At 36.1% G+C, this 27,128-nt stretch overlaps 2 protein-coding genes and 1 long non-coding RNA gene across 3 annotated transcripts in view; 2 read left to right on the top strand and 1 right to left on the bottom strand.

Moving 5' to 3' along the window:
• The window catches only part of LOC150109831 (uncharacterized), a 422,727-nt gene that overhangs the window by 295,187 nt on the left and 100,412 nt on the right, over positions 1-27,128 (top strand). The window lies entirely within an intron of this gene.
• LOC150109832 (uncharacterized) overlaps positions 1-27,128 on the bottom strand; it is a 384,154-nt gene that overhangs the window by 319,997 nt on the left and 37,029 nt on the right. The window lies entirely within an intron of this gene.
• LOC150109833 (deaminated glutathione amidase-like) overlaps positions 1-27,128 on the top strand; it is a 69,159-nt gene that overhangs the window by 18,941 nt on the left and 23,090 nt on the right. The window contains exon 4 of the mRNA XM_090396058.1: positions 8,634-8,789. Coding sequence (XP_090252184.1) covers positions 8,634-8,789 — 156 coding nt within the window. The remainder of the gene's footprint in view (positions 1-8,633; positions 8,790-27,128) is intronic.

Here is a 27,128-nt window from a genome sequence, read left to right as displayed (position 1 = left end):
AGTGCCATTTTACTTCCAGCCAGTAGAATACTTTATTGAACTTTCAAAATCTATAAAGAAGCAGTCTACATCATTCACCAAGAGAATGAAGACATCAGAGAAAGCTCAAAAGGCAAGTTACTTGGTTGCTCAAATAATTGCCAAAAACAAGGAACCATACACTATTGCCGAAACCACTATAAAGGAATCTTGCTGTGCTATTGTTCGAACAATGTTTGGGTCCGAATTTGAGATAGAAGTTAATAAAATCTCTTTGGCAGATTACACAATTGGAAGACGTATTCAAGACATGTCTGCTGGCATTAAGCTGCAAATGAAAGATATTTTACAAGACTATAATATGATTTTTACATTGCAGTTAGATGAATCAAGGGATGTCAGTGGGTTAATGCAATTACTCGTTTTTATATGTTTCATTCATACTATCAGAATTATTGAGCAATTCTTGTGTTTTCTAGAACTTCCAATGAAAACTAAAGGCAAAGATATATTTAAAACAGTAGATTGCTTCATGAAAAGAAAATAATTTGCTATGGTTAGATTGTGTAAGAATATGCACAGATGGCGCTCCTTCAATGTTTGGTTCAACAAAAGGTTTCACAGCTTTAGCAACAAAAGAGAATGAAAATATTATAATTACTCATTGCTTTTTACATTGCGAAGCACTAGTCGTGCAAGCCACTGGTAATGAATTAAAAAAGGTTATGGACAAAGTTGTTCAAATGATCAATTACATTAAAAGTAGACCTCTTAAATCAAGATTATTTGCTAAAATTTGTGAAGATATGCAGCAAAATTTAAAAAACTTATACTATACTCAGAAGTTCGTTGGCTGTCAAGAGGTCGAGTGCGTTGTCGTGTATATGAACTGAAGGAAATGATGCTTGAACTTTTTGAGGAAAATCAGCAAAATGAATTCTGCAATCTAATTCAAAACAAATTATGGTGCACAAAATTGGCATATTTTGCTGACATATTTGAACACATGAATAAAATAAACACCAGTATGCAAGGAAAAGGAGAAAATTTCTTAACAGTGGTGGATAAAATTTGTGCGATGAAAGACAAGATAGAAATTTGGAAAAGGAAAGTGAAAGAAGGAAATTTTGAAATGTTTTCCAAAACTACAGACTGTGAACTAAAATGTGATATCAGCTCACTAATTGTTGACCATTTAGCAATGCTCGGAGAGAAAATTCAACACTACTTCCCAATATTGAAATACAAGATTATGATTGGATCAGAAATCCATTTTTTTAACTGCAGCGATTAACTTGTCACTTATTGAAGGAGAAGAATTAGCTGAAATAAAAAATGATCGAAGTATGTTAATGATATATGAAGAGGGTGATTTAGACAACTTTTGGATTTGTGTTTCAAAAATGCATAGGTAAAAAAGCGTTAAAAATTTTTTTGCAGTTTTCCACTACATACACGTGTGAAGTATCCTTTTCAATGATGGCAAACTCGAAGACATTGAAATGTGGAAGCTTAAGAATGCTTGATGACGAAATGCGAGTGTCTTTATCTACTATTCCATCAAATATTGAAAAGCTGTGTTCATCCCATGAAGCTCATATATCTCATTAAAATTCTATTATTATATATTTCTTTCCTTTCTTTCTATTTCTTATAACAATGACATTAATCTTGGAAATAAATTTAAATATATTATATATTTTTATTTTGTATATTTTATTATATATAAAAATACAGTATGATTGAAAAAACTCAACAAGCGAGCTGTGAAATCTATTTTCCCTATATTAAATACATTGAAAAATTAAGAGGAGAAAATCATTTCAGCTCACTTGATGTGTTTTTTATTCGATCATACTGTATTATATATTTTTAATACAAATGAAAGGTTTTCGTGAGATAGTTTGTGTCGTGAAACAAGTTTAACCTGTGGTTTGCTAATATACCGTGTCGTGCCCTCAAGACAAAAATATAGTCTAACTATATCACGCAACCTTTAAAGGAGTCGAATTGTATTGAATTGTATAAAGCTGCTGGAAATGCGTGGGTACTGTGCTAAAAGTTGCATCAGAAAACCACTCCTGGCTACATGCTAATAACTGAAGATTGTTACTAGTGGAAAAAATAGATTTTAGATGCAAGATTTTAAATGCAATAAATGCAATATTAATTCATCCTCACAATAAAGTGCCATATCTTTAATGCATCTAGCAACTGTTGTATCAGAGAGAGGTACAGTATCAATTTCTTTGGCATATTTCTCATCATTTTTACAGATCTTTGGTGTTTTATTAATTTTTCTCCAATTGTATATGCCTCCTCTTTTTAGCAATGCAATAACTAATGAGGTAGGTAGCCTCAAGTGAATTTTCGTTATGACTTAACATAAATTTTGAAAAAAAATTTTTCTTGCTTTTGAGCTCTTTATACTTACGCTTAAAATATTCAATGTTTTTGCCTATCAAATGTGGGTGGTTATTCTCCATATGTCTTCTTAATTTTGTGGAATTTAGACTATTATTACTTTCAACTTTTTCACATGCAATGCATACTCCATTTGGCTCATCTTCACTTCCAGTCTAAGTAAATCCAAAACTTAAGTAGCTTTCATATTTCTTTTTTTAGAACCACAGTCATTTAATTTCTGTTTTGATACATGCTTCAGGCATTTTCAAAATGGCTGTTTGGCATGTTGAAGTTCTGGAAGTAGATTGTAAAACAATTGCAGATGTTGCTGAAGAATTTTCATGTTTTTCTTCTGTTTAGTTCAGCTTTCTGTTTTAAGATTTTTGGTTTTTAACTGAAGGTCCATATTTGAAGAGCAGATCTATTAATTAAAATTTTTTAATTAGTTTTTTAAATTATCATCAGTCACAAAATCTATTCCATTTGATAAATAAATTAATATGAATGAAGACCTTACCTTGTCACAGACCTCTTTTAAATGAAAGAAATGAAATTGAAGATTTTACAATTTTACTGTGATCATAACAGGAGAAAGAGGGGTGATATGATAGAGGTCTATAAACTTTTGAACGGGTGTTATAGCATTTCAAATGATGAAATTTTTCATTATATGGAAGGTAGGGAGAGAACACGGGGTCATCCATGGAAGTTAAGTTTGTTCACAGTCAAGGAAGGGTAAGAGCTAGGTTTTTCTCCCAGAAAGCAGTGAGTGAGTGGAATAAATTGCCCTTAGGGATAGTGAGTGCATCTAGTGTAAATGAATTTAAGGGAAGATATGATAGCTGGGTTGGGTAATTTACAGCCTCCCTCAATGAGTCCTTGACTCCCTGGAGGTCTTCAGATAATAATAATAAGTAAACTGACATCTGAGTAATGTGTGAGTTAACTGTTATGTTTAGCTAACCATTGCTAAACATGACAGTTTAAAATAATCATTTTAAGCAGCTGTTTAAAAAACAAATATGTAGAGACCTTTTGCTATATGCCTCCAGTTCATCTCCTCCTCCTCCCCACCTTGCATTCACAAATCAGTTGCTTCAACATCAATTACTGCATTATCTCATTTGGGATGATAAACACTCACAGAGTCATCACCCAGTAATTGAACTGTTTTTCTGTTTCTGTCACCTTTCTGCCAGCTGCATTTATTACGCCTGTCCTTCCATAATCATTCTTTCTTTTCTTTCTAGAGTTTTTCTGCAGCTCTGGCTTAATGATGCAGCTCATTCATTTCAAGTACCTCCTGATCTTGAGTTTCTAGTCTAATACTCTTTTGTTACCATTTCCATGCATTGCAGGATTTAGATAGAGCAATTTAGATGTCAACATGGAGCAATGCTATGGTTGACATCTAACATTTATCTCTTATATTTATGTCATGGCATTGCTTCATGCTTATTCATTATGGCCATCTCTGTAGCTCCACATATACTGTCCAACCACAAATGCAAGACCCTTTGACACTTCTGCACATGACAGAAGGCGAATCCATTTTGATAATAGGGTAATCAGTGATGAGTGTTTATTATTATATGTTGGAAAATTAGCTTTTCTTTTATGAAAATTCTAGTTTTTAAAGTGGTAACTATTTTGCTTGCACAACAGTTGAAAATTTTAAGTATAAATTACATTATTTCATGTGTTGGTGATGAAGTCTTACATTCCTTATTCCTTTATCCCCTTCAACATGAATTGACTCTTCTTGCACTGTACCAGCCAGGGTTCTTCCATGTTTGGTTGGTCATTGCCAGTGAATTGCAAGGGGATATTCAGTTGTTTGCAGATAATGCAAAGCTGGGAAGGATTATCAGTAATAATGCAGATGTGGTAGCCCTGCAAGAGGATTTGAATAAGCTAGATAGATGGGCAAATGAATGGGGATGTCAGTTTAATGCAGCAAAATGTAAGGTCTTGAGGTTTGGGAAACATCAATGGGATGCTGCATACTCTATGGGAGGAGTTATACTAGAGGGAGTAGGGAAGACAAGAGATCTGGGGATGATGATTGATAGAAACCTGAAGTTTAGAGGACATATTGCAAAGGTGGCGAAGGTAACACAGAGGATTGCTGCAATTATGAGAAGGACACTGACCTGCGGAGATAAGAGGGTGATCATTCCATTGTATAAGTCTCTGATCAGACCACACTTGGACTATTGTTCTCAGATTTGGTCCCCAGGAGTTGAAGGGGATAAATTAACTGTGGAAAGGATATCTTTCCTGGTTTCAGGACTGTACAAGGATAGTTATGAGGATCGGCTGAGGGAATGTGGACTGCAGAGTTTGGTGGATAGAAGAAGGAGAGGTGATATGATTGAGACTTTTAAGCTGTTGAGAGGTGGTTACAGGGTTGACACTGGGGAATTCCTTCACTTGGTTGAATAGCAGGAAGGAGTGATGACAAGAGGCCATCCCTGGAAGTTATGAAAGGAAACTGTGAGCAAGAGGGTGAGGAGTGGTTTCTTTGTGTGGAGGGTGGTTGAGCCGTGGAATGCATTGCCTGATGGAGTGGTGAGGGTGAGAACGGTCAATAAGTTTAAGGAGTGGTATGATAGACTTTATGTTCTTAGGAAGCACCTCCCACGATGAGTCTTTTGACTCCATGGAGGCCTGAATAATAATAATAATAATAATAATAATGGTAGCGCACAACTTTTTCAGCAGCTCTTACTCAAACAAATACTCGTATATACTTAATTATTCCAAGAACAACTTATCTCAATCTGGAGCTCTTCTTACACATGTCTGCCAAGCTTGACTCACGAATGCCCTCTCCCACTTCAGCATGCTTGGTGAATAAAGCTCTCCCCAGACACCTAACACCAAAACCATTTAAATGCATCCATCAGCATTGTACAAATCCTTCATTTAGTCAAACAGAGACCACATACAAATCCTATATCATTCCTTTTGTACAATCTATGTATAGACTCATTGTCTATCAATGTCCACCTCCTCATTTCACCTCTATCATAATATGGTAGGAGACTTACAATCTTCACCTTCTCACACTTCTTTTGCCTCTTCTAACAACTCCTTTACATCCTCCCTCATAGAATACTTTTTGTGTCTCAAATCATTGGTACCGACCAAGATAATCATTTCCTTTGACTTTCCTTTTTGCATCTGGATGGTATAGCTAACGTGAATTTTTCACCTGGGAAACAAAATTTTGTCACACTTTCATTAAGTACTCCCCTGATCATCGAGTCTTCGTACATAATTTTTTCCTTAACTTGTTTTTCTTTTGATTAGTCAGTCTTTATTATTCCTATGGATCACCTGCTTCTTTCTTTTTTCAGCCCAGCTTAACTCTTGCCACTTTTGCAAGTCTTCAATTTGCACTTTGTCCTATGAAGGATAACATTTAAGCATGCTATTTCTTTATTAATTCATTTCATTCTCCTCTATTCCTACAGCCACATGTTTGATATTAATAACATCGTTTTCCATCTTATCATCAGCATTTGTCGTGACCTCATCACCTGAAAGACACTCACTTATGAAACAATACATATTTTCTCTCCAGTTTCAGTTTCCTTCCATATTTTTCTTGAAGAATACATTTCACATACACTGCACTGAATAAAATCCCACAAATTCAGATTGCTGGACAACGTAGTCTTTGCCACCATTATTCAGCAAGTTGGTGCCATGCCGACAATATCACAATAAAAATATTATAAAGATACTAAATACTCTAAAAACATGAAAATCTACACTAATACACTATAATACACTAATTTCTAAAAAAATAAATAAAACAGATAAAATATCACAAATTTTACAATAAATTTACTTTAATCCTTTATCCAAGTGTGTGCAAACAAAGTTTGCTCCTGAAAGTATCTTCAGGACTGGGGTAAAGTGGTACAACACCAGGCAACTCCTTGCAAAGGTGGAGCAAGTTACCAACACTCCTATCTATAGGAGTGTTGGTAACTAAATAAATCCAGTGCATTTCTGCAAGATTCCCTAACTGAAATTATTAGCTGTTATAATTAATCTGATATGAAAATCAACAATAAAAATATTAAACCTGATATCAAAATTGGTGATGTTAATCTTACTCTTTACTGTATGCAGATGATGTTATACTTCTAAATAAATCCAATGGAGGTCTGCAAGATTCCTTGACTGAAATGATTAGCTGTTATAATAAATCTGGTATCAGAATCAGCAATAAAAAGACAGATGCTGAAAATAGACAGGCACATTGAAAACATCAACTGCATTCTGAATGCAGAACCTATTGGCATAAGTAGAACATTTCAGCTATTTAGCCTCAATTTTTAGTGAGGATGGCAAATTATTAAATTTCGAAATAGACAATAGAATTAGTAAAGTTTGTGTGGTAGGAAGTTGTTTTTGCTTATTCCATATAAATTTATTCAGCTGAATAAATTTATATGGAATAAGGACGAAATGAATGAAGACACTAAACTAGCTATATATGAGACAGTGTTCAAGCCAATTTTAACTTATCGATCTGAGAGCAAGGTTAGAAATAAAACACTTCTGAGAGACAGTTTTGAGAAAGATTAGTGAAGCGAACAGATGGCATCGATGGCAGTATCACATTAAAAGAGGAGAATATTAGGAAAGAACTTGCCATTGTTAGCATTCAGGAATATGTTAGCAGAGCTAATCTCAGTAGGTATGATTACTTAAACAGAATAGAAGAGGAAAAATTAGCGAAGCAAGTGTTCTTTGCCAGGTTGACAGGAAAAGGACCCAAATGGAGACCAAGATGTAGGTGGATTGATACATCAAGAAAGTGTCTTAGAAGTCAGAAATGTAACACCTGATAATATTGGAGTCTTAATTGATTAATATGGAGGAAAATTCTTGATTGGAAGTTAGTAACTTTTGATGTTTCATGTAGTACTATCATGTTTATGTTTAGGTCCTCGCTCAATAAGTCTAAGAACTTATTGGAGTTGCCTGTAATAATAATATCCAGAACCCCCCCCCCTTCCTGACGGTACCTGTCAGGAATCTGATAATGATGATGATGATTACCTTTGAACTTCAACTTTCTGTCTGCCATAACTCAAGATCCCTAGCTTTCCCTTTACTCAATTTCTCCAAGCATAATCCCATCAATATAATAAGTCATAGGATAACGTGTCATGCCAAAATGCAGGGCTTTACATTTACTAACATTGAATTGATGGTGTTTATCATTTGCCCACATTTCCAACCTATTCAATCATCTTTTAAATGCAGTTAGGGAATCTTGCAGTTATATCAGTAGTAGTACCTCTGATTTCTGCCTATCTTTACAGCAAATGTCTGAAGTTTTCCTGTTAGGTCCTTCCTAATATCAATAATATATAGATTAATCTAATTGACAGGCTTAAGTGTTCAACATTATTCACAACTTATTTTAATTTTAACAGTGCTACAAAGCCGAGCAAAACTAAATTATAAAAGGATGCTTGTTAACTGACTAATATTTCACTGGTTTCAAACTAGCATCATCTTCAGAGCAAACCATGTTATCGTTTACAATGGTCCAACGACTGATCCCAGAGGCGCATTGCTTATCACCTTAAATTTGACAGATCCACATCTCCCATGCCACTTGCTGATACCTCTTCATCAGCCACCTACTTATCCATGCCATTTCATTTCCATGTTATCCTATTTTTGCAACATCCTTTTGTGCAGCATTCTATCTAATGCCGTAGCAAAGGCCAGCAGTATCGTAACATACCATTCCCTTTATCCAACTCTGCTGTAACATTATTATAAAATATGAACAAATTGCTCAGTTATGACCTCCTTTTAGTAAACCAATGCTATTCCTTGCAAAGTATAGCTTGTTTGTCCACCCATTTCTGTATTCAAGTTCTTAATTTCTTCAAACTTTCACTGTCACTACAGAGATAGTGATAAGTTGGTAGATTTTCGCATCAGTCTTTGCACCACCACACTGGTGCAATGGTTATCATACATTTTTTCCTGATCTTTCCTGAGCTAATACTGAAATTATACCAACATGGGCCAAGCCATTTTGGCTGAACATTGCTTTAAGCAAAATACAAGAATATCATCATATCAGAAATTGCTTGGTATTATACTTATTTGTGTTTCTTTGATCTTTATTAATAATGCTTTTTTGTTTTTTTGCTTAGTTATAAATATTGTTTCTTTTAATGTGCAGTATTTTCATTTTTTGTTAGATGGTTTTTCTACCTGAATGTTTTGACCTTGTGGGAGAATCCAAGAATCAATCCCTCCAGTTGGCAGAACCTTTAGATGGCCCACTGATATCTCAGTATAGAGAACTTGCTAAACTGAATTGTATATGGCTTTCGCTTGGTGGATTTCATGAAAAAGTAAGTTATATAATGCTTAAAGTATCACTTGGCAGCTGATATTTGTAGTAGATCGGCAAACCAGAACATTCTCGTTTTGACTGTTAACAATATTGCTTTCTGTTTATTAATCAGTGGTATATCTGAATTATATTATTGTTTTATTTTATTTATTTCTTTTTTTTTGGTCCATGCGGTTAGCCTAGTGGCTATGTGCGTTGCAACCATATGCCTAGGAAAGGAGTGTCCTGGATTTGATTCCTGTCGCCAACATGAGGAGCTTAAGGGACTTTCTCAGACATAGCCAAGTTAGTCGGTCTTGGGTATGGACAGCAGGGTTTTTCTCTCCAGTTTATCTGGGGTTTATTCCTCCCACAAGCAGGCAAACTGACTCTGTGAATACATGAGCTAGAGCCACAGGATACCAGAAGGCATAGGGCTAGTCTCCTTATCCTCGGGTTTGGTATGATTTAGAAGGGCTTAAGTTAGCTCTGTAATAGGTCAGTAGGCCTAATACATAGGAAGAGAAGAGATTTTATTTATTTTTTTATCATTGTTTATTTTCTTGTTAACAGATGATCCTGAGATTCAAACAGATACAGCTTGCTGGTTTCAACTATAAAAAAAAATTTTACATTTAATAGACAACATTCCTCAGTATTTCTAAGATTAAATGGAAGAGGGATGAAGGGAAATTGATTTCATCATAGACTGTGGATTGCATTCTTAAAAATGTGCAGAATATTATTATTATTATTATATGGGTATCTACATAGTTAGAGGAATCATTATGGGAGATCCACGCTAATTAACCTTTATACACACAATGCTATCATACCCCCCTCCTTAAACTTATTCACTGTCAGGGTATACACAGTTCCGGCAATCCATTCCACTCACCCACCAAGATCCACACAAAATATTTAGTCTGCACACTCTTACACAACTTCCAGGAGTGATTTTTAGCTCTCTCTATTTGTCATGAAAAGTTTCCTTTATATCAATTCGTATTGAAAGATTTCCTTTATGTCAACCTTATAGAATTCCTTTAATAACATATAAGTTTCTATCATCCCCCACCCCTCTTTTACACCTTTAACTAAACTTTGCAACCTTCCAAGCTTCACATCTTCAACTTATCCTCATAGGGAGAATTCCACAGGCCTCTCAACAGCTCAATCACTCATCTCTCTCTCTCTCTCTCTCTCTCTCTACTACCTCTTGATCCCCCAAAGAACTCAGGTGACCAAATCTGTGCACAGTAGTGAAGATGCAGCCAAATCATAGCCTTATAAAAAATTATAATAACTTCCATATCTTTACTTTTTGGGGTGTTTTTCAACATCCAATTAATTGTTTGAGCTGTTTTACAACTTTTGCAATGTGCTTTCTGAAACTCAACTCTCTGTCCACCATTACCACCAAGTCGCTATCCTCATCAATTGCCTGTAATCAGGAATGCCATACTATCAGTGTGATGCACAGTATGTTATCTTTTCAGCTCAAAGTGCATAACCTTACATTTTACAAAATTAATAATCTTTATCCTTTGCCCACAATTCTAATTTATTTAAACCATCCTGCAGGATATCTACATCATCTTTATCAACTATTGCCCTCCACAGTTTTGCAACATCAGTAAAAAATTAAATCTCTCCCCTCCCCACACTTAAATCTTGCTCTATATCATTAATATGCAAGTTGATACTAGTACAGAACCCTGAGATGCTCCACTAGTCACATTCATTCTCCTGGATTCCACTCCACCATATACTGCAGGATGATTTAAATAAATTAGAATTGTGGGCAAAGGATAAAGATTATCAATTTAATGTTGTAAAATATAAGGTTACACACTTTAAGCTGAAAAGATTACATACTATGTATCACACTGATAGTATGATTCCTGTCTGTTAGATCCATGTGACCATCCCCATTTGCTCCAAATTTTGTAATAGTTTTCCATGCAGTACTCTGTCAGATATCTTTGAAAAGTCCAGCAGTATCATGGTGTAGCCATTTCCCTTATCTAATTCTGCTGTCACTCTATTATAAAATGTGAATGAATTACTAAGGTAAGACCTACCTTTTACAAAGCCATGCTGTCTGCCATAGAATATCATACATAGTACAAACACATTGTTTTATCAATGCCCTAATAATAAATATACATGGACATCCCCAGATGGCCTCTCAACAGAAAAATGGTTAGAAGGTAATATAAAGAACTGCATAGGCTATATCATCATAAACAAACAGTGGAAAGATCAGTAAATAATGTACGAACATTAAGAAGTTTTGATTTTGACACTGACCACGAAATAGTGAAGATAAAATTCAACAGGAAAAACAATATCAGAAAAGAAGAAAACATCAACCTATCAAAACTAAAAGATAGCTCAAGCAGAAGTCAATTTTTAGAACAGATGTGCTTGAAATTAAAACCCTCCATTTTCCAGACCAGCAGAAAATACTGGGAAGAAGGAAAAGAAACAGTGTTATCAATTGCAAAAGACACTCTAGGTTCCAAACCCAAAATAAACAAACAGTGGATAACCCAAGAAATCATAGCTACCATAGAAGAGAAAAGAGAGGCCAAGATACTTGTAAACCAACAAAATAATGAAGAGAAGAGAGAAAAATACAGAGCACTAAAAAATAAAGTTGATAACCTATGCTAAAAAGCCAAAGAAAAATGGTTAGAAGAAAAAGCTAAGAAATGCCAAGAAGCATACCAACAAAACAACCTAAAAGTCTTCCATGATACAGTAAGAAATATTACAAAGGAGTTCTCAGCTAAAGCACCAGGCATTTATACTTTCCCTACTGAACTGTGGTCATATGAAGGCAGCATATGAATAGAATATTTAACAACCCTTCTCAATAAAATACTACAAACAGGAGAGATCCCAGATTACTTTTTCTCTGCAATACAGAGAAAAAGGGCATTGTGGAGGCAGCAATATACAAGAAAGGAGACAAAAGAGACTGCAGAAATTACAGACCAATCAATTTACTCTCTCACACCTATAAAATATTCATATGAATCATACAAAATAGATTAAAAAACACCTATGAAGAAATGATACGCTTAGAATAAGCTGGTTTCCGAGGAAACCAAGTCACTCTCCTTGCCTGGTCTTTGTAGAACTCATGAAATTGGTTACTTCCACTTCTCTTATGCTGCCTCCATAATGCCCTTTTTCTCTGTATTGCAGAGAAAAAGTAATCTGGGATCTCTCCTGTTTGTAGTATTTTATTGAGTAGGGTTGTTAAATATTCTATTTTGTATGATTCATATGAATATTTTATAGGTGTGAGAGAGTAAATTGATTGGTCTGTAATTTCTGCAGTCTCTTTTGTCTCCTTTCTTGTATATTGCTGCCTCCACAATACCCTTTTTCTCTGTATTGCATGCTTAATCTCTTTATTCATCCATCTCACACCTAACTTATTTAACCTTCTCACCCGTGGTATACATTTAGACATTGCATCCACTAAATATTTTTTGAAAATCCCCCAAGCTGCATTGACCTCTTTTTCAGCTAACTCCTCATTCCATGCTACACCTGCAAGCTGTCTCCTGAGCTCTTCATAATCACCCCCCTTGTAGTTCCACATATACCCTTTTTTCACAGGGGTCCTTGCACTGCTGGCAACCACCCAAGTAATCACCTCATGGTCACTTTCACCAATTGGTGGATGATTTGATACCTCATTGATAATTACATCCTCCGATGAGATGACCAAATCCAAGACCCTTAATCCTCTTGTGCCCTCTGTTACATATTGTCTGAGGTAGTTATCCCTCAAAAACTCAAGAAACTCATTTTCTTTACTTCCAGTTGCTATCTCTTCATTCCAGTCTATATTGCCATAATTCAAATCACCCATAATGATCACCCTTTTCTTATTTGCTTGGCTTATTTGACTATACATTTCACTATCACCACCATCCACATTACCAGGTCTATAACAACATCCCACCAAGTATTTGATTCTATTCACCTCTATCTCACACCATACTGCCTCAAAACCACTGGCCCCATTTCCCTCTTGCATCTCTACCTTGTATGGACATAACTCTTTCTCTATCATCAATAGCACTCCCTCTCCCTTTTTACCCCTTCTATCCTCACGAAACACATCATACCTTTCCATCTCTATTCCTGTCAGGATGTCATCCTCATCTAACCATGTCTCACTTATTCCGACAATCTCTGGGTGCACAGACACAATCAGTGCAACCATTTCATCCACCTTGTTTCTTATACTTCTAGCATTGGTATACAAACACAACAACTCATTTCTGGATCTACAGCTAGTTCCACTGATACCACTCACTCGATGTGATCTCTCCATGCTGGACTGGGGCCATTTCCCTTTCTGCTTCTTCATTTTAGAACACTTTGCAGTTCCATCTGTTTCCTTTTGATCCCTGATCATCCCATTACTTTCCTGCCTACACATGCTCTCACCTCCTCTTCGAGCATCCACCTTTCTCACGCTGTGTATACCTGTCCACCCTGAGCCTCCCCGTTTCCCTGCTCCTCTTGCACACCCATTCTCTCATTTTCTATACTCATACCACTCACTTCCACTCCTTCAATCTCTCCTGTCTTACTCTCCTGCTCTTCCACATCACTCCCCTCTCGATCTGATTCATTCTCTCTATTCACTTCTCTACCTTCCAGCAGCAGTCTCTCCAAGCGACTCACACCATAACCACTCAAATGCAGTCCATCACTCCCATACAGCTCACTTCGTCCCTCAAACTCATTCTACACATTAACAAACTGTACTCCCATCTCCTCACACATTTCAGCCAGAATATCATTCATAATCCTTGCTCTCCGCCTCATTTCACCACAATCATACCTAGGCAACACACTGACCACCCTTCCTGTCACACTATTCTCCTTTATCTTTCCAAGCAGTCTCCTGACATTCATTTTGACATGCTCTTTGTTCTCTCTCAAATCATTCGTACCAATTAATACAATTAACTCTTTTGCTCGTTCCCGCCTCATATTCAATGCCTCAATCACTCTTCTCATTTTACCGCCTGGAAAACATACCTTGTGCATTTTATCTTCTAGCACACCTTTAATAATGGAGTCGCCATACAACGCCACTCGCTCATCTTTTGTTAACTCTTTCATGCCATCATGATTTATTTTAATAGTTTTGACCTGAATTCTCTTAATTTCATTCCGCATCCATTTCATTTCTTGCTTCATCCAATCCAATTCACCTTCTGAACTTCGCGACACATTCACTCTATCATTAAATCTTTCTAACTCTCGACCCCTCTTCTCACTTTCCCTCTCATTCATCCTTCTTTGTTTCCGTACTTTCGGTCCAACATACGTCCAACTTTCACTATCATTCTTCTCACTTTCACTCTCACATATCTTTCTTTGTTTTCGTACTTTCGGACTAACATGCGTCCAACTTTCGTTATCATTCTTCTCACTTTTACTGTCATTCATCTTTCTTTGGTTCAGTACTTTCGTTCCAACATGCGTCCAACTTTCGCCATCAGTCATTCTTTTTTCGCTATCATTCATTCTTTCGATTTTTTTTACTTGCGATTTCTGCACCACGCCATCTCTACTTTCATTCGTTCTCTCAATTTCGTTTCTTTCCGCCTCACTTTCATCCCTTTTAACATCCGTTACAGTTGTCAAATCGCTCTTTTTCTTTTTTCCTGATTTTTTAACATTTTTTCGCCTGTCTTTCTCGCCATCCTTCTCTTTCAAACGTGCACTCGCGACACAATCGGTACTAGCACTTTCTGTCATCAACTTCATATTCGCATTCATCAATTCCTCGTTCAGGTCACATTTCGCACACGCCCTTCTTCCATCCGCACTAAACATCCACAAATCTTTATGTAATCGAAGGAATACATATAACAGACCTCACACTTAACGAACCGACTGAAATCCAAATTAAAATCATGGAATGACAATGCCACCGCCATTTTTTTTTCTCTGCAGGTTACTAGGTCTAATATTAACGTTTTCGTATTTAGTTTAAGCAAGAAAAAACCCCACACTAATAATATCGGTAGCGTACAACGTTTACAGCCGCTCTTACTTAAACAATTACCCATATATACTTAATTATTCCTAGTAAAACTTATCTGAATCAGGAGCTCTTCAAAACACGTTCGTAGCGCTTTTAAAGAGAGGTATGAACAGCAGTTAGCTAATGAAGCTAAAAAGAATCCTAGGGAGTTCTTTCGATATGTAGCCAGCAAAAGAAAGAATGATTATGGAAGGATGACATTGATTGGAGGAAATGGTATAAGACAGCTGTTGCAGAATGTGTGGTGGAGATACTTAATGAGCAGTTCATAAAGATCTTTCAATCTTGTGAATGTGACTTCATGGAGAGATTAAGAGCAGTTGATGATGGGGAGGAGAGACTGACTGTAAGTGAGCAAGAGGTGTTTGGGGAGTTGAGTAAACTAGATGTAAATAAGGCTGTGGGACTTGATAATATATCACTGCGTATTCTGAAGGAATGTGCCAGAGAGTTGACACCTGCCTTGACATATTTTTTTAATACGAGTCTTGCACTTGGTCAAGTCCCTAAAGAGTGGAAGGAGGGCAAGATTGTGCCACTTCATAAAGCAGGTGATCAAACTCAAGCATCAAACTATAGGCCTATCTGTGTGTCAGGTGTTGTGGTTAAGTTGTTGGAGAAGCTTGTGAGAACTAGGATCCAGAGTTGGGTTGACAACAATGGTATAATCTTTGATGGACAGCATGGATTTGCTAAAGGGAGGTCGTGTTTTAGTAATCTGCTTACTTATTACAATAAAGTGACTGCTTCCTTGGACAGAGGAGAAGGATACACAGTAATATGCTTGGATTTCGCAAAAGCTTTTGACAGAGTACCTCATGATAAGTTGACAGTCAAACTAGAGCAGATGGGGTTGGATATTAGATTAGTGCATTGGATTGGAGACTGGCTATCTGACAGGTATCAACAAGTTGTGTATGGAGGTGCAATATCTAGGAAAAGGAAAGTCACTAGTGGAGTGCCTCAGGGATCTGTTTTAGGGCCATTACTATTTAACTTGTATATTAATGATATTGGCGAAGATTTGGATGGAGATATTCAGTTGTTTGCAGATGATGCAAAGTTGGGACGAACCATAAAGAGTAGTGAAGATGTTGTGGCCTTGCAAGAAGACTTGAATAAATTGAGTGATTGGGCAAGCAAATGGGGATGTGAGTTCAATGTTGCAAAATGTAAGGTTTTAAAATTTGGAAAACAAAGATGGGATGCAGAATTTATGCTTGGTGAGAATATATTGTTGGAAGTAGAGGAAATAAGAGATCTGGGAGTGATAGTGGATAAGGATCTAAAATTTAGGGGACACATCGCCAAAATTGTGAAGACAACACAAAGACTTCTGGGAATGATGAGGAGGACACTGACGTGTAGAAGTAGGGAGATTCTTGTTCCATTGTATAAGGCTTTGATTAGGCCACACATGGACTATTGTGCCCAGATTTGGTCACCTGGTTTTCAGAAGGATGAAGAGATGTTGGAAAGGGTCCAAAGGCGACTGACTAAGGTAGTTTCTGACCTCTGGAATGTCGAGTATGAGGAAAGATTGAAAAGATGTAATTTGCAGAGACTGGTGGAGAGAAGGAAGAGGGGAGATATGATAGAGACCTACAAGTTGGTAAGGGGTTGTTATAGGATCAATGCTGGAGAAGTTTTACAGAGAATAGTGGGAAATAAGGGGAGAACCAGAGGTCATCCCTGGAAACTGTATAAAGAGGGCGTGAGTAGGGGAGTGAGAGGCCGGTTTTTTTCGTGCAGAGTTGTGAATGATTGGAATGCCTTGCCTGAGAGTGTGGTGTCTGCAAGGAGTTTGAATGTGTTTAAGACCCGATACGATGAGATGTGTGTGAGATAAAAGGATCTCCTAGATGAGTCTTTGACTCCATGAGGTCTTGTTTAATAATAATAATAATAATAATAATAATAATAAAATTTTCACATTGCACCAACTAGCAGAGCTCAGCTGGGAAGACCATAAAGAACTATATCGTTGTTTTGTGGACTTTAAACAAGCTTTCGATAACATCAACAGAGAAATCCTTCTTAAAATTCTACTAGAAAAAGCAATAGACAAATATATAATACAGTTTCTGATAAAATATTACTCTAAAACAAATGCAATAATTAAAAAGGACACACACTCACAACAGAACCCATAGAGATCCAAAAAGGAGAAATGCAAGGATGCTCATTATCCCCATGCCTATTCAGCATATATCTAGAAGAAGTTGTAAAGAAGGTAATAGACAATGAGCCTGGAATCAATGTCAATGGTTTAAACATAAATAATATCAAATATGCAGATGATCTCGTCCTTCTTGCAAAAACCCCAAATGAACTACAAAAGTTGAATAACAAGCTAAACGAAACCTGTAAAACATATGACATGACAATAAATATACAAAAGTGATGAAAATAGGGAGGAATGGAACTACCATCTCAGCCACCCTAAATGGAGAACAAATAGAACAAGTAGACAACTTCATATACCTTGGATCAAAACTAACAGAAACAATAGATGAACTCAAAACAATCAAACACAGAATAGCGATAGGACGGACCATTATGGGAAAATTACAGAAAATCTGGAAAACAAACAAGATATCTAAGCAAGCCAAAATCAAATTACATGAAGCAATAATTATACCAACAGTCATCTATGGAGCAGAAGCGTGGACAGTTAAAAAAAAAAAAAGAGGAGAAAAAACTGCTGGCATTTGAAATGAAATGCTTAAGAAAAATAAGTAGAACAAGTTGGATAGAAAAGAAAACAAACATCACAGTCAGACAAGAACTATTGTATAAAAAGACAATAATAGAAAAAATTAGAAAACAACAACTGAGATGGTTTGGACACACTGTACGCATGGATGCAGACAGACTTCCTAATCCTAATCAATACTTTTCCAACTGAAAAAAGAAGACCCGGAAGACCAAGAATTACCTGGCTGAAATTAATAAAGAACATCTCGGGATGCAGAAGATATAAGGAACTTTTTTGAACAGCAAGGAATAGAGAAGACTGGAAGATCCTGCACAAGAGGAATCAACCCGTCTTGGATGGAAGAGAAGAAGAAGAAGAATTCTGCTGTCACTCTATTATAAAATGTGAATAAATTACTAAGGTAAGACCTACCTTTTACAAAGCCATGCTGTCTGCCATAGAATATCATATTCCTAATCCCCACTGCTGTATTTTATCTTTAATGAAATTTTCCAATACTTTAACCACCACTCCTGAGATATTAATTGATCTATAATTTGCTACTTCTGCCTTAGAGTCACATTTAAAAACCTATGCCTAGAACTAACTTTGTCTCTTTCCCCTCCTTTGTAACTTTGCCAGAGCTGAGTCAGATTAAACAACTTCATCAGAGGTGCTGTCAGTTTTTCTTGTACATTCTGATAGCATACAGGCCAACATATCATCCAGTTCCACTGATGTGTTCACATTTATATTTTTTAATGTGCTGAACACCTACAGTTTGTCTACCTTAAGCATCGGCCTCTGTCACATCAGTAACTGCACCTTTGAAAAGCAATCACTCAGCAACCTAACTATTTCTTTTGCTTCTGTCACCTGAGATCCTGAGGAAGACCAAGTTTTAGGTGGATTGATTCAGTCAGAAATGCCTTAGCTTTGAAGTTAGATATGAAAATATTGGAATGCTGATAAGTAATGGACTAATCTTTGAAAAGCAATCACTCAGCAACCTAACTATTTCTTTTGCTTCTGTCACCTGAGATCCTGAGGAAGACCAAGTTTTAGGTGGATTGATTCAGTCAGAAATGCCTTAGCTTTGAAGTTAGATATGAAAATATTGGAATGCTGATAAGTAATGGACTAATCTTTGAAAAGCAATCACTCAGCAACCTATTTCTTTTGCTTCTGTCACCTGAGATCCTGAGGAAGACCAAGTTTTAGGTGGATATTGATTCAGTCAGAAATGCCTTAGCTTTGAAGTTAGATATGAAAATATTGGAATGCTGATAAGTAATGGACTAATCGGGAGGAAAATTATGGATAGAAGATTAATAATAATGTAAACTTAATCATGTAGTGCTATCATAGTACCCTGAACACTCCTTGAGAGTACATATTAGGAAATTAATGATGATGATATTCTTACTATCAGCATTCCTCTTTCTACATAACATAAAACCTCTTTTGGATTTGCTTTAGCCTGCTTAAGCTAATTTTCTCTCATAATCTGATTTGCTTTTCTTACTATAAATAGTGACTCTTCTTTCTTGCACTTTGTACTGCTCATCATAAGTATGCTGATCACCTTTTTCTTTATATTCCACCTATAATGCTTTTTTGCAGCTGTTGCTCTATATCCCTACTCATCAACTTGCCCCCCCACTCGATTTATCCTCCTGAATGTGAGTATGCAGTCTGATACTGCTTCTATCGAACACACTCTGACAACTTTCCATGACTGATTCTACTGACAAGTCATGACTGCTCCGAGATGCCTTCTAAGCCTGCCATAATTATCAACTTTATAGTTCAATGCAAACTCTTTCTTGATAAGAATTGCACATGTTTAGCAATCTTCCAGAACAAGACTGCCTGATTGGAGGCAAAGTGCCTATCTTGGTTATGGATAAATCTTCTGATGCTATTACTAGATCCAGCACTCTTAAATGATGACAAAACATATGTCAATAAAAGCTCTATTTACTCTTTTGGTAATTCCTTTTTTGCTCAATATAAATTCAACTGACTTATTGCCATGTCAACCTTGCTAATTTTATTATGTTTCTATATTTAATTTTCCCTGTGTATCAAAAAGTTGTAAATAAGTATTAGAATGTGTAGTTGATTATTGAGATAACCAGCTATAACTAAAAATATGTACAGATAGATTTAGGTGTTGGTTATTATTCATAATGGTACTTTGTTGTATAAACAATGCCATTGAAAAAAAAATGCTTACTTTATTGGACTTATGTTTCTCTGAATTTTCAGTCAGCATTTTCAGAGCACAAATTATAAATGTGGTAAACATGAAGCACTTAATTAGTTAGTTTAGAAACAATTCAAATTGTAACTGAAAAGGAACTAATGTCTTAATAATGCATCTCTAGAGATCAGTAAAAACAATCAGGCTAAATGTGGTCTTAGAATGACTGTTCTCCCAGAGATCTTTGGCAAATTAATGCAGCTTTATTTGTTGAGGCAGGGCTTGCTTCATATCTGACTGATTCTAAAAATAATTTCTCAAAGCTAGAAAAGCTTCTGTGCAGCACATTATTTCTTCCATTTAATACTGAAGGATGCCCAGAACATAGTCTTTCACTCCTGACTTGCCATAGATGATCATTGACATAGTTTCACGTTCTTCAAGGGAGATATTAACAGATCTTCCAGTCTGTCCAAAGTAGACTAAGTAGCAAGTAAAATGCTTTTTATACTCCATAATGTACTCCTGAAATTAGCAAATGAATGAAACTGATTCTTAGAACAAATGAATGTTTTTGCATGGTTTAAAAGTGACATAGAAATTATATTTGCAAAGAATTTTAATAATCTTTTCTGATATACCCTGAATTTAATGGATGGGAATAGTTTTGCTGATCTTGTATGTGTGATAGCATGAGGGAGTAGGGGAGCTTGCAGTATTTTATTTATTTTATAAGGATTATAGCCATTGGCTAAATAAATTTTGTTAAGTTCAGCAGTAAGGGCTGTATCATTTGTAAACTAATCACAGAGGCAGGACCAAAGAGAAACTTAGCAAAAAAAATGAAGCGAAACTTAGTTCCCTGACAATGATGTCCTCTTCAGAATAGATAAGGAAAGATATATATAATTTTCTGGAAGGACAGGAAGGTGAAAAGAGGAGAAAAAATATTGTTAATGATTGCAGAGGAATTGTCCACAAAATGTGAAGGTTGATAGTATATGTGCAGATTTTGAATCTGGATCTTGATCTGTATGCTGTGAAGTTGAAGTTAACAAATTATTATATCTGACAGGACTCTGTTATAGGTCAGGGAATGCAGAAAATGCTGATTATGAATTATTCAGGTAAATTGGTTGGGCATGTAAAAAGTAGGTGATCCTGGGATACTATTACAGGAATAAAGAATGGAAAGGAAATTGGGAACGTGTACAGGAACAAGGAGAGTGACTTTGTTGAATTTCTGAGGGATAAATATCTTAAGCAGCATGTGACTGAAGCAGTTAGACGTTTTGGTATTGGACAATTTGGTAAAGATATTCACAGATTTACCTGGCAGGCAAGAAATACAAAAAGCATTATAGACTATATAATAGTTAATATGAAATTATCAAACATAATCATAGACCCCAGAGTATATAGAGGAGCAGAGATAAAATCAGACCACTACTTACTGGTAGGGAAAATTAAATGGAAAGATGGAAGAGAAGAAAAAATCAAAAAGAAATACAGAACTGTATAAAATTAAACTGTTAGACGATGAGAATATTAGAGGCCTGTATCAGAACAAATTAGGGATTGGTTGAGCAAAATTCAGGAAAGCAGCACAGTGGAGGAAGAATGGTCAAACATCAAATATATATTAGAAAATGCTGCAAGAGAGAGAGTTTGGGAACAAAAAGAAAATGGATAAGATGCAGAGGTCTAAGACAATTGGATGAAGAGATCAAATAGATAATTGAAGAAAACAAGATGGCATATAAACAATGGCTAAATTTAAATACAGATGAATCACTCATTGAATATAAGAGGAAAAGAAAAATATAAAAGGAAAATCTTCCCTGAAATATAACATCAGTAATATAGATGAGTTTACGTATGAAGAATTACAAAATACCTCAAACAAAGTAGAACAGGCAAGTCACCAGGAGAAGATAATATAAATAAACAGAACTTATTAAATTCGCAGGTAAAGAATTTAACATCAGATTTCTAAAATTTATAAACCAAATATACAAAGAGGGAAAATCTCCAAAAAGCTGGGTAGAGCTCTAGTGATACCAATTTATAAAAAAAGTCTAAAAACAGATTGCAATAACTATCGTGGTAGAAGAACAGGACTGGGAGAAAAACAGAACGGATTCCATAAGAGAAGATCATGTATAGACTCAGCCTTTATCTTAAAAATAATTATAGAAAAACATAGAGAATACAATATTCAAACACACGTAGTTTTAATCGATAGTAAAAAGAACAGGACTGGGAGAAGAACAGAATGGATTCCATAAGAGAAGATCATGTATAGACTCAGCCTTTATCTTAAAAATAATTATAGAAAAACATAGACAATACAATATTCAAACACACGTAGTTTTAATCGATTATATAAAAGCATTTGACAAAATTCTGAGAAATAAACTATGGGAAACTCTAAAGGAATACCACAATCTAAACCAGCTATACAATGCTCTATTAAATATATACCATAATAATGAAATAGCAATGAGGCCAAATGATATCATATCCACTTGGAAACTAATAAATAGAAGAGTCTGTCAAGGCTATCCTTTATCATCCATATTGTTCAATATATATATGGACAATATTATCAAAAAATGGAGAGAAGTAAATACATGTGGTTTCCAAATCAATCGACATACAAAAATAGACACACTACTCTTTGCTGACTATCAGATCATCTTTGGAAAGACTGAATATGAATTTCAGAAATCAATTTATAATTTAAATAATATTAAACAACGGTATGGCCTAGAAATGTCAACTCAGAAAACTAAAGTCATGGCTTTTTATGGAAATAAAAATAACCCTGTCAGAAGTAAAATAGTAATAAATAATAAAATAATTGAGCAAGTTAATAATTTCAGATATACTTAGCTGTAAAATGTCTTACATAAATGAAATAGATATTGATTTTAAAATGACAAACTTTAAAAATCACTGGAATAATTAACAGAACCTTTAAACTTAACTACATACAGAAACACACAAGACTCAGAGTATACAAGACAATAGCCAGACGTACACTATTATATGGAAGTGAGATCTGGACCTTTGGAAAAAGAGACATACAGAGAATTCAGGCAGCAGAAATGAAATTCCTTAGAAAAACAGAAAAACTTACTCTATTAGATAAAAAAAAGAAATAGTGAAATAATTAAAAATCTCGAAATCAATCCCATAACAAACTCAATGATCAAATATAGGAAAAACTGGCTAGACCATATAGCAAGAATGCAGAGAGAAAGACTACCAAAAAAAAAGATCTTAGCATATAATCCTAGAGGAACAAGGAATAGGGACGACCAAGATGAAAATGGGCTGAGTCCAGAACAGGCCACGTGGCCTGGATAGGAAGACGACGACAAAATCATTTTAAAGAAATTTTTTATCACTTGATGTTGCAGCCATTTTTGCTACTTCATCTGCAGTTTCATTTCCCTTTAATCCCACATGGGATGGATTCAATTGGAAAATTATTTCGGAATCCATGTGTAGTTTGTTTATGTTTTTTGCTATGTCTCTAAGTATTTTTGATGGCTAGTGTAGCAGTTCTTAATAGCTTGCAGGAGCTGCTAGGGGAATCTGTGAAAAATATAAATTCCTTTGGGTTTTGTTTATCCAAATATTGCAGTGCTGTGTTAATGGCTATTAATTCTGCATGGTATGAGTTGCATCATATACTGTTAGTTGTTTTTAGTTTTATATTTTGAGAGTCATAGATGAGCTCCCAGAATTGCAATTTGGATTTTTGGAGCCATCTGTGCAGATCTTTATTGAGTTAGGTCCATATTCCATTATTTTTGAAAGAGCTAATGATCTCAAGATTTCAGGGTTTTCTAGGTTTTTTTCTCATGTTTCTCTATTTCAAAATTGAAGTTCTACAGCGAATAGTCCCACTATTCGCTGTAGAACTTCTCCACCATTGATCCTATAACAACCCCTTACCAACTTGTAGGTCTCTATCATATCTCCCCTCTTCCTTCTCTCCTCCAGACTCTGCAAATTACATCTTTTCAATCTTTCCTCATACTCGACATTCCAGAGGTCAGAAACTACCTTAGTCAGTCGCCTTTGGACCCTTTCCAACATCTCTTCATCCTTCTGAAAACCAGGTGACCAAATCTGGGCACAATAGTCCATGTGTGGCCTAATCAAAGCCTTATACAATGGAACAAGAATCTCCCTACTTCTACACGTCAGTGTCCTCCTCATCATTCCCAGAAGTCGTTGTGTTGTCTTCACAATTTTGGCGATGTGTCCCCTAAATTTTAGATCCTTATCCACTATCACTCCCAGATCTCTTATTTCCTCTACTTCCAACAATATATTCTCACCAAGCATAAATTCTGCATCCCATCTTTGTTTTCCAAATTTTAAAACCTTACATTTTGCAATATTGAACTCACATCCCCATTTGCTTGCCCAATCACTCAATTTATTCAAGTCTTCTTGCAAGGCCACAACATCTTCACTACTCTTTATGATTCGTCCCAACTTCTGCAAACAACTGAATATCTCCATCCAAATCTTCGCCAATATCATTAATATACAAGTTAAATAGTAATGACCCTAAAACAGATCCCTGAGGCACTCCACTAGTGACTTTCCTTTTCCTGGATATTGCACCTCCATACACAACTTGTTGATACCTATCAGATAGCCAGTCTCCAATCCAATGCACTAATCCAATATCCAACCCCATCTGCTCTAGTTTGACTGTCAACTTATCATGAGGTACTCTATCAAAAGCTTTTGCGAAATCCAAGTATATTACTGTGTATCCTTCTCCTCTGTCCAAGGAAGCAGTCACTTTATTGTAATAAGTAAGCAGATTACTAAAACACGACCTCCCTTTAGCAAATCCATGCTGTCCATCAAAGATTATACCATTGTTGTCAACCCAACTCTGGATCCTAGTTCTCACAAGCTTCTCCAACAACTTAACCACAACACCTGACACATAGATAGGCCTATAGTTTGATGCTTGAGTTCGATCACCTCCTTTATGAAGTGGCACAATCTTGCCCTCCTTCCACTCTTTAGGGACTTGACCAAGTGCAAGACTCGTATTAAAAAAATATGTCAAGGCAGGTGTCAACTCTCTGGCACATTCCTTCAGAATACGCGGTGATATATTATCAAGTCCCACAGCCTTATTTACATCTAGTTTATTCAACTCCCCAAACACCTCTTGCTCACTTACAGTCAGTCTCTCCTCCCCATCATCAACTGCATCAAAGTCACATTCACAAGATTGAAAGATCTTTATGAACTGCTCATTAAGTATCTCTACCACACATTCTGCAACAGCTGTCTTTATACCATTTCCTCCAATCAATGTCATCCTTCCATAATCATTCTTTCTTTTGCTGGCTACATATCGAAAGAACTCCCTAGGATTCTTTTTAGCTTCATTAGCTAACTGCTGTTCATACCTCTCTTTAGCTACTCTCACCAACCAAGTCACTCTCCTTGCCTGGTCTTTGTAGAACTCATGAAATTGGTTACTTCCACTTCTCTTATGCTGCCTCCACAATACCCTTTTTCTCTGTATTGCATGCTTAATCTCTTTATTCATCCATCTCACACCTAACTTATTTAACCTTCTCACCCGTGGTATACATTTAGACATTGCATCCACTAAATATTTTTTGAAAATTCCCCAAGCTGCATTGATCTCTTTTCCAGCTAACTCCTCATTCCATGCTACACCTGCAAGCTGTCTCCTGAGCTCTTCATAAACACCCCCCTTGTAGTTCCACATATACCCCTTTTTCACAGGGGTCCTTGCACTGCTGGCAACCACCCAAGTAATCACCTCATGGTCACTTTCACCAATTGGTGGATGATTTGATACCTCATTGATAATTACATCCTCCGATGAGATGACCAAATCCAAGACCCTTAATCCTCTTGTGCCCTCTGTTACATACTGTCTGAGGTAGTTATCCCTCAAAAACTCAAGAAACTCATTTTCTTTAATCCCAGTTGCTATCTCTTCATTCCAGTCTATATTGCCATAATTAAAATCACCCATAATGATCACCCTTTTCTTATTTGCTTGGCTTATTTGACTATACATTTCACTATCACCACCATCCACATTACCAGGTCTATAACAACATCCCACCAAGTACTTGATTCTATTCACCTCTATCTCACACCATACTGCCTCAAAACCACTGGCCCCATTTCCCTCTTGCATCTCTACCTTGTATGGACATAACTCTTTCTCTATCATCAATAGCACTCCCCCCTCCCTTTTTACCCCTTCTATCCTCACGAAACACATCATACCTTTCCATCTCTATTCCTGTCAGGATGTCATCCTCATTTACCATGTCTCACTTATTCCAACAATCTCTGGGTGCACAGACGCAATTAGTGCAACCATTTCATCTGCCTTGTTTCTTATACTTCTAGCATTGGTATACAAACACAACAACTCATTTCTGGATCTACAGCTAGTTCCACTGATACCACTCACTCGATGTGATCTCTCCATGCTGGACTGGGGCCATTTCCCTTTCTGCTTCTTCATTTTGGAACCCTTTGCAATTTCATCTGTTTCCTTTTGATCCCTGATCATCCCATTACTTTCCTGCCTACACATGCTCTCACCTCCTCTTGGAGCTTCCACCTTTCTCACGCTGTGTATCCCTGTCCACCCTGAGCCTCCCCGTTTCCCTGCTCCTCTTGCACACCCATTCTCTCATTTTCTATACTCATACCACTCACTTCCCCATTCATTTCCACTCCTTCAATCTCTCCTGTCTTACTCTCCTGTTCTTCCACATCACTCCTCTCTCGATCTGATTCATTCTCTCTCACTCTACTCACTTCTCCACTTTCCAGCAGCAGTCTCTCCAAGCAACTCACACCATAACCACTCAAATGCAGTCCATCGCTCCCATACAGCTCACTTCGCCCCTCAAACTCATTCCACACATTAGTAATTTTAGTAATCAACAGTGCATGTCTTAAACAGAAATCCAGCTAATCCTTATTACTAATTATTATTAGCTATGCTTTTTCCCTCCAGATTTCCCCAAAACATTTCTATATGTTTGGGATTTAGGTCATACTCTGCTGTTTAGCTCTCCATAAAGAACCAACTTTTTAAGTTTACCTACTTGTTTCTTTTTTTTTTTGTTGTTTTTTTTTTAATACTATAGCCTCCTTCTTTCCTTAGTGTGATCACTATTGTGAACACAAAACATAAGTATTTCTACTGTGTGCATGCACACTCATATGTATGTACATATCTTTTTATATTTTTTGTATGAACAAAAAAAATGTATAAATTTTTAATGCCATGAAGAGATGGAAAAAAAATATTGAA

Source organism: Typopeltis vanoorti, chromosome 1 (genome assembly GCF_054136105.1).
Source record: "Typopeltis vanoorti isolate ZY-2024b chromosome 1, IOZ_Tvanoo_1.0, whole genome shotgun sequence".
Classification (NCBI taxonomy): domain Eukaryota; kingdom Metazoa; phylum Arthropoda; class Arachnida; order Uropygi; family Thelyphonidae; genus Typopeltis; species Typopeltis vanoorti.
This window is presented reverse-complemented; position numbering and strand designations above follow the sequence as displayed.